At 40.0% G+C, this 9,308-nt stretch overlaps 1 protein-coding gene across 5 annotated transcripts in view; it reads left to right on the plus strand.

The window, feature by feature from the left end:
* CPED1 (cadherin like and PC-esterase domain containing 1) overlaps window positions 1-8,243 on the plus strand; it is a 125,579-nt gene extending 117,336 nt beyond the window's left edge. For all 5 annotated transcript variants that reach the window (XM_042468490.1, XM_042468489.1, XM_042468488.1 and 2 more), the window contains 2 exons: window positions 2,841-2,987; window positions 6,172-8,243. In XM_042468490.1, coding sequence (XP_042324424.1) covers window positions 2,841-2,987; window positions 6,172-6,399 — 375 coding nt within the window. In that variant the 3' untranslated portion in view covers window positions 6,400-8,243. The remainder of the gene's footprint in view (window positions 1-2,840; window positions 2,988-6,171) is intronic.
* The last annotated feature ends 1,065 nt before the right edge of the window (window positions 8,244-9,308 follow it).

Genomic DNA, 9,308 nt, shown 5'->3' on the forward strand with positions numbered 1-9,308 from the left:
AGTATCTCTGCCAAGTTGCTCTGTGGGCATAAGTTGCTCTGAGGTCAGAATGTGGCTTAGTGCCTCATTCTGACCCGAGCTCAGAGCAACCTGAGCTCCCAGCGGCAGTACTGTCTGGCTTGCAGGGACCATGTGGGAAGGAAGGCATATTGTCACTGTGTTTTGCTGCAGCAGTTCAGGGGCAGAGATTCAGATGGAATTTTTTTTTTTGGGGGGGGGGGGAGAGCAAAATACTCCTGGGGCAGCACAGAGTATTCTGGCAAATGTTGATGAGCCCTCAGTGACATTAAAAACATTTGTTGGCATACTGTTGGGAGGTTATGACACTGTAAACTGCCTTGCAATTGGATCAAGTTGAACTGCATCACTGCTCAACATCCATATTCTCAGGAGGGGAACAAAGAGGTGGCTGTGCCATCAAGCCCATTGAACAAGCAGAGCAAGCAGTATATCTGTTTCACAACAGTCCTGATGCACAATTTGCCCAAATGCAGAAAGTATCCCAGTGCACAGTGTATCCAATACACAATGAGAACCCCTGTTTCACAACAGTACATCTTGTGCAATACTCTGATGTACAACATCACAGTTCAGTAGTATGGTTATGTATTGTGTCAGCAACAGCTCCATCACTGTAAACTTACTCATTACAGGCTCTGATGATCGATCTAGCCATCAATTTTTTTAAAAAAATACATTGAAAACATTCTCAAGCTCTCTCTGTTGTGAAACCACTGGCTGTCAGATGTTAGAAATGCACTAATTCTAATATCAGAAAACCCTGCTGATCTGCTGTAAATCATCCAAAGACCTACAGGGAGATCCCATTCTCCTTTCTAGGGTATTCACTCCTGTATATAATGGGCAGGCTGGGTTGTTTTCTTAATCATTCTATGGTGTCTGTAAAACCTTAGTAAGAATCTGGAAGACTCCTGATTCTTTACTTGAAAACTCCCCTCACAACTCAGTGATGGAAGAAATATAGTCTGTATCAACCCAGGGGCTCTTTCATCTGGTGTTAGTTTATATGTTTCAAGCCTGAGGCTTGACATTAAAAACATATGCCAGGGCTGAGTCCTGGCATAAATTAAACCTTGATGTTTGCTCCATTAAGTACCACAATAAAAGCAAGTATCATAGAATTATAATTATTATGAGGCCAGCAATATGAATGGAATTTTCCAAAGGAACAGCTAAAAAGACAGCCTTGCTACAATCTAAAGTTGGACACAGGAGAAGAAATAGAGTACAGGAGAAAAATGAAGGAAGAGAAGAAAGGAGACCAGAGATTAAAATCATTTGGATTCAGACTAATCATACTTAGAACAGGCTTATTGAAATCAATGGAATATATGTTAGTCATGAGTCACTCAAACCCCATTGATTTCACCAGTTGATTTAAGTGTGATTAATGACTAGATTTGAAGGGATGTCATATTGAGGAGGGAGCGAGCTTGTTTTCGGATGCTCCAGAGAACAGGACCTGGAACAATGGATGCAGGCTGCAGGAAAAGATATTCTGCCTCAACATTAGGAGGAACCTCCTGACAGTAAGGGCTGTTCGACAGTGGAACAAACTCCCTCGGAGTGTAGTGGAGTCTCCTTCTTTGGAGGTCTTTAAGCAGAGGCTGGATGGCCATCTGTCAGGGATGCTTTGATTGAGATTTCCTGCATGGCAGGGGGTTAGACTGGATGGCCTTTGTGGTCTCTTCCAACTCTACGATTCTATGATTCTAGATGCAGGCCTAAATACCATTAAAAAAACCCAAAGTCTGTCTGATTGTGAAAACCAAGCAGGGTCAGCCCTGGTTAATACTTGGATGTGAGAATACTAATGAATTCCAGGTGCTGTAGGCTATATTTCAGAGGGAGGCAGGCAGCAATACTACTGGCGAATATTTCTAACAAAAAAACCTGTGAAATTGATAGGGTCACCATAAGTCGAAGGCACAGAGATCCCCCCCCCACACACACACACAAGACTAGATTATAGCACTGCCTTTCCTCCCAGCCTCAACATGGGCCAGAACTTTAAAAAACTTTTTTTAAAAAGGGTGTTATCGCATACCTCCGTGCCCAGTCCATAGGCTCCAGTACCAAACTTGGCATCCCATAGACGGCCCATACTTTGGCAATTTTTGAAAGAACGAGAAAATCCCTTTCTTATACAAAACTGCCAGAGAAGTAGAGATTGGTTACAGGATGCCAAGATCAGTACAGTATGTGTCCAGATGGACATGGAGGTGTGTGATAACACACATTTTAAAAAGGTTTTTAAAAGTTTCAGCCCGCAACAAGGCTGGGAGGTAAGGCAGTGTAATAATCTTCTACATGCAGAACAGGGGCATCAGTGAGGGGTGCAGGGGCTGTGGACCATCCCAGAAGGGGTGTACACCTGGTGGAGAGGTACACCCAGTGCAACTAGTGCAGCTGTTGTGCAAGTGAAAAAGAGTGTCATCCTTCTTCCTCACTCACCCAGCAGCTGTGCAAGACCCTGAATCCAGAGGCCTCAGCATTGCCCCCAGCAATGGCTGCTGCTAGAGGGTGGTGCCTTCTATTTACGGTCTGGCATGGCTGCTCACCTGAGCAGCCATGCCAAACCCTAAACAGGCTGTACAGAGGCCTAGGCATGGCACCCAGCAGTTGCCACCTCTGGGGGACAGTGCTTTGTGTTTAGGGTCTAGCATGACTGTTCACCTGAACCTCCCAAGCACAGAAGAAATCAGATCTTCTCGCTAGTCAAATTTCATATACTTACTGTTTCAGTGATAAAGTATATTCATGTAACCAAGAACTGTACATATATGAGAGAATAAGATACATCTTGATTTAAATTACAGGTGGAAGTGCAGAATTTGTGGAATGAAAATCAAGCTATTTTGAACACAGCCAAACAATATGGCTATGAAGTGGTTGATACTTTTATTATCACTATGGGACGGTACAAGGAATTTTTGCAAGGGAAATGTGGATGCCATTTTCATGAGGTAATAATTCGATGCTAATGCTCATTTCAATAAATAATGTAGATACTTTATGTTGTCACATTTTAGTGGAAACATTTGCAATATATATGGAATGGAGCAACCAAGCAGTAGGTTGTGAAGACATTCTGAAAAGCAAATGTGCTTCTGAGAAATTGTGACCATCGGAATGTGCAAATAGCTGAAAAGAGTGCATAACTAAAATGTGTATGTTTGAAATGCACATAAACACTTTAGTCAATGAGGACAACGTGTACAAAATGTGTAAAAAGATATACACACATTGACAAATGTCTGTGTATTGGAAAACAGTATGGAACCAAGACAGAAAAGAAGTACCAGTGTGACTCTGAGACACACAATGAGAACAAAAGTGACCAATTTTCACATCCTTGCCTAATCTGAGTTGCTTGTGCTGCATCAGGATACTTAATAATTTAAAGGTGCCAAATTTATTATAGATAAATATGCTAAGAGAGTCTTCCCTCTCTCCTGCTCCTTTTCCAGACTGAGTCAGGAGAATACATACCCTCTTAGAAATACCACTGGGGCTATCAGGGCAAGACACTGGCCTGATCCAAGGTTATATTTAGAAGAATAAGCAGGAGAGTCCTCAGATATTCAGAATATTCATCCTAGGCTCTGAGACTCTTTTCCAAGGGAGGTTAGAACAGCCTGCTTCCCTTCTGTTAGCAGGCAAAGACTTTTCCCTTCAACAAGGGCCTAACATCATTGGAGACCCCTTGAATCAATGAGATGTATCTACATGTTGACTCAGCTTTCAACAATTGATTCAAAGGGTCTTGACTCTAACCAACCACTGTCCAAGCTTTCAAAAATGGATTTTTTTAAAAGAAAGACCTTTTGACTGTACTGTTTTAAAACAGCTTTTATTCTTTTTAACTGTATCTTTTAAATTGTTATTAATGTTCTTGACAGTTGTATCTGTTGGGGTTTGGTTCCAGGACTCCCCGTGGATTCCAAAATCCATGAATGCTGTATTTATGCCATTAAATACAGTGGCATAGTAAAATGGTGTCCCTTATATAAAATGGTGAAATAAACAAATATATATATTTTTGAATATTTTCAACCCGTGGATGCTTGAATCTGTGGATAAAGAATCTGTGGATATGGAGGGCTTGACTGTAGTTCATTGTTAACCTTTTGCAGCTTTCAGCTATATGGCATTTGTTTTAACCTGCACACTGCCTTGAGTTCTGGTTTTGGGATGAATGGCAGGTGTTGTTACTATTGTGTCGTTGGTGATGATGGTGGTAATGATGATGATGGAGGAGAAACCAGGAGGAGCAAGTCTAAAATTGCCTACCTGTGCTATTAAAGGAGATAAAAATTTGTCATCCTTTCCTTTAGTTAATTGCAACTGTGCTTTCTGCTTTTTTTCAAATCACTTAATCCAGTTCCTAAATCCAATCCAATCCCCCAGGGACTTTTCACACTATATAATTATAACACTTTGATTCCACTTTAACTGCTATGGTTCCATCTTACAGAATCCCATGATTTGCAGTTTAGTGAGGGGTATTAAGAATTTTTAGCCAGAGAGTTCACCAGGCTTCACACCTCAAGATGCCATAGGATGTGCAATAGCAATTAAAGTGGAATCATAGCGCAACAATTTTGTAGTATGAAAGGGCCCTAAATTAAATCCAATCATTTAATTCCAATCACTACAACACATTAGCTAAATGTGCCCTCAACATTTACAGTGACTACTTTATAGAAACACTGTGCCTCTTAAGGAGCTCCAATAAAGCACCTGGGGTAGCACTTCAAAGCATTTTACCACATTGTTTTGACTGAGGCCTGATGTGCGGCAAAGAAATGAAAAGGAAAGACAGCTGCAGCAGCTGGTTTGGTTTCAGGTGTCTGGCTTTGAACCAACATGGGTCCTACTGTGATAAGCAGAATGGTGCACTCAGGTATTATCAGTTATGAGCCATTTCAAAATGAAAACCGCATAGAATTAGAGGAGACAGGTCAATCGACAGTGATGTCAAGTTGCTTGAGCTCTTCAGAAATGAAAAGGGCTCATCATAACAGCAGGCCTCTGTGCCTTGCAGCAGGAAAGCTATTTGACAACCTAGTGATGTCTGTTGATGCAAAATTCCCATGAGTCCTCTAGAGACAGAGCCATTCCAGATCCTGCTTAGAACTACAACAAGTTGTGCAGTTCATCTCTAAACAAGGCTTCAAAAGGAATCTTATTATTCTTAGGTATGTTCCATATGGATTCCCTGTCTTCAACACAAGAGAGCTGCATGAAAATTCAAATGTGGGAGAAAGTGAAATGGATAGATTTGACCTATCAAAGTTTGTTTGCAAACACTCAACACCTGGGAAAGGAAAAAGAGTTTAGAATTTGTACTTGGGTTACTATATGAAATGACTTAAAACATACAACAAATAGTAAATGAAGACATAGTACTGCAGGGCATTCAAGTTATGTGTATACATCTTACATTAGTTTGGGAGGCAGAATCTGTCCCTGAAAGAGAATAGGATATGAACTAATGACCTGAATCTTTATTATTTTTTCCTATCCCACATTCAATGATACCCAGTTTCCACCTTATATATAGTTACAGTAGCATTATCCTTATCCTGGCTTAAGGCTTACACAAGGCAACTTAGCAATTACACTAGTCTAGGCTTTTAGCAATAACACTTTCCTTAGCAAACAAGTCTAACCTGAGAATAGTATTGCTCTGCAAGATGTTGAAACTGGGGTGGGCAGATTCTGGGGGACAGACTTTTACCCTCCTCCAGACTTTGGAAGACTGTATTTCTATCCCTGGCCCTCCATATTTTGCCCCCAATTGGAAATTGCACACAGAAATCCAAAGCCAGTCACTTCCATTTATTTTTAAGACCTAAATGAAGCTCAGTGTGGGAAGAATTATATTTATTTGGCAGATTGTATCCTGGGAGGCTTCTATGGTTGGCATTTGCAACTTGGGGGCAAAAATTATCAGGGTGCTGGAGAGGAACTGGAAGCCACATGTGACCCGTAGGCCACTTTGAGTCCACTCCTGTTTTAAACATAGCAGCAACTGTATTTAATTATCCTTCTGTTAAGTACCTGTAGCCTAAATGGACCATTTTTACTGTTACCCTGCAGCATCAACATGAACGTTTCACATACTTTTGTTTTCTTCATTTTCAGGTGGTAAAATCCAAAACATCTGAAGGAAGTTCTCCCATGGCAATGAGATTTTCAAAGCCCTATGCTCTGGGTAAACATTTCAACAACCAAAGCAACCTGGTAAAACTTCAAGCCTATGCATCCAATTCTCAATCCCCTTATCATGTGAGAGGTCCGATAAACCAGGTTTATTCAGAAATACTCCTCAGCAGGATCTGTGCAAATGACAGGAATGTTGCTGGATTGTAATTTTGTATGGGTGAACTGTCAAGCTCCAGACTCTGTGCTTTTCCCATGTGGTGTTCCAAACGCCATACCAGATTTATTACAAACTTCTCTGTGTGGCTAAACAGACCACCAACATAACACAACACATGTGACTGTTTCCACAATGTCTTATAAAACCAAGATGTGTCCCTACATCTGTGGTTTTAGAATAAGAGACACAGAAGATGAGAAAGGGTGGTGGGGAGAAATCACTTGAAATATTGCCCAAAAATATGTTTTAAGCTAAGTAAATGCATGTATAGTTGCCCCTTCTTTTTCACAGGGATCTGTTCAGGACCTCCTCGTGAAAATGGAGTTTAGCTTATATTCAAGCCCCATTGGCTTGAATATGGGCACGGGCATACAGGGGCATGCCACAGGGGCTCACCCCATTCATTTCCCCACCATTCGTCCCCCGAGAGATGTGAGCCTGAAGACTGTGAGAACGGATGGAGGACTGTAGATATAAGAGCTTTTATATATAGATAGAGATATATTTTGTAGCAATTGCTCAAATATAGGTACAGGTTATAACACCTGTAAAGAAAGAAAAATCTCATTCCACTTTTAAAACTTTTATGGCATAGCAAAACAGCAATATATGAATATGCACTTAAAAACAAGTATCACATTTTAACCAACAGAACCAGAACTATATTTCTGACATTTGCACTTGGAGAATGATGGCACCAGATCTCTTTCAATGTTGTCCTAGTGTTTCATAGTGACAATTTCTCACAATTTCTTTATGGCTGGGTAAATCAGGGTTGCAGGTTAATCCCTTCACCTTACACAACATCATTAATTGAAATAACTATTTGCACCATGGTTGCTTCATAATCAAGAAAAAAGACACTAGGAGTTCTAATCCCGTGACATATAATTTGACCCTTAATATGTTGGTTTCTTACTTGGTTGTCCTCTGTGTTTCATATGCAGCACTGTTCGCCATGCATGCATGGATGCTGCTTCTTCTCTTTCCTGAACCATCCTTGTGCAATGTGTAACCACAGTGCACAATTACAACTAACAATATTTCTGTATGCCAACTTCACTTCCGTCACTGTTAGCAAACTACCTCTCTTGTGCCATGAGAACTAATTGACCCCACATGGGTAATGCGACTTATGGATGTGTACTTCACTAACGGGATACCAGCCTTCATAAATTAAAAGGCAAACTCAGAGTTTCTGTCTGTATAGATATGTTTTTAAAATGGCTGTACAGAAATGATTATGTGGTCATCTCAGAAATAAACTCCAAACAGAAAGGATCCTCTCATAATGGTGCCAAAGAAATGTTTGAAAGGAAGGCAGGCCTGTTTTATTGCACAGTCTTAAAAGTCTCTACCTTTAGTGTTGTTAAAGTTTTGTGTTCTCATTTTTATTGTCTTCTTTACAGCTTTTCATTTGTATATCATTTGCTTGTTGTGTGCTAAATTCCCTTGCAACAGCAGCAAAAACTGAAAAGAAGGGTGCCTGTATATATTGAAAGCTGGGTTAAAATTGGATTCTTACTTTTTAAAAAATCAAAAACAAAGGAATTTAGAATGAATTCTGGTCTAGTTAAACTTCCTATTGTTGACTGTGTATTCACCATTATATGGTTTTATTTTTCTGTTGTCCATTGTGTTAAATATTTCTCAGATGTTGCTCTTCTGAAAGCAACTTTCCAATGCTATATCTTATACAAATATATTTTTATATAAGGTTATCATTGTAACATGTAAAGCAACATATATTTAATCAGGTTTCCATCTGTAGAGTCTAATAGTTAAAGAATTTTCAGGGTAATAGAATGGAAAAATAAAAATGTTCAGCACATTATATGGTACAAAATTTCCAAATCTGAGATGTTTGTTTTTTTCTTTTACATACCAGTATGTGAACAAATTGGAAGAGGTCAGTTGAAATTCACTTTATTCTGTATACTCAGTTTTGCAGGAGTTTGGGGTGTGTGTGATACTTTCTTCTTTATTACAAGAAAACACTGTAGTAGTCTTGCTCCATTTAAAAATTTTAGAATCATTTCTAGCATGTGGGTAGTAGACTCTATTGATTTCAACTCAAATCTGCTTTCAAGCCAGCATGGTGCAGTGGTTTAACTGTTGGACTATGACTCTGGAGTCCAGGATTTGATTTCCAACTCAGCCGTGGAAACCCACTGGGTGGCCTTGCGGGAGTCACATACTCTTAGCCCCAGAAATCACTCTGACTTTTGGCCTTAGGATCATATGAAGACACACAACAACAACACTGTTGTGCTTATGTCTGAGGTGTGATGTTATAAGAGTTCTAGAGAAGCTGCAGTATAAAATCAGTAACTCTGTGAAGTCATTCATATGTTCAACTACCACTTTTTCTTGTGCAGTCAACTTTTCCATATTGTTCAAGAGTTGCAGTAAATGGACATAAGTTAATGGGACAAAGTCTGCATGTGAACCCAGTCATTTTCTTTTTATCACAAGCCTACACAAAAGAATAATGTACACCACATTTTCCTTGAAAACAACCCATGATTATTGCCATGATTTCAGGCACAGTTTTGCCATAGTCACTAGTAGCTGCAGACTCAGTGGTTAAGACACTGACTCTGACAACTGCAGGATTGGCAGGTTGGCAGTTCGAAGCCCAAGTGCAGCTTGACTACAGAGTTGTCTTTGACAACACTGGCTCTTTGGCTTAGTAACGGAGATTAGCACTGCTCCCTACAGTCAGACACAACTTGACAACCTTGTGAAGGGGTTTACCTTACTGTATGCACAGTAACTTACTGGTTAATGCTAGCAGATATATCTTTTACAGATGTTTGCTTAGAATAATCAGTGCAACCCTTTAGAGAAGAGAGCAAGTTTCTGAATGCTTTAAAGGGAATTCCAGTTCTCCGATAGC

This window comes from Sceloporus undulatus, chromosome 5, assembly GCF_019175285.1.
Source record: "Sceloporus undulatus isolate JIND9_A2432 ecotype Alabama chromosome 5, SceUnd_v1.1, whole genome shotgun sequence".
NCBI lineage: Eukaryota > Metazoa > Chordata > Lepidosauria > Squamata > Phrynosomatidae > Sceloporus > Sceloporus undulatus.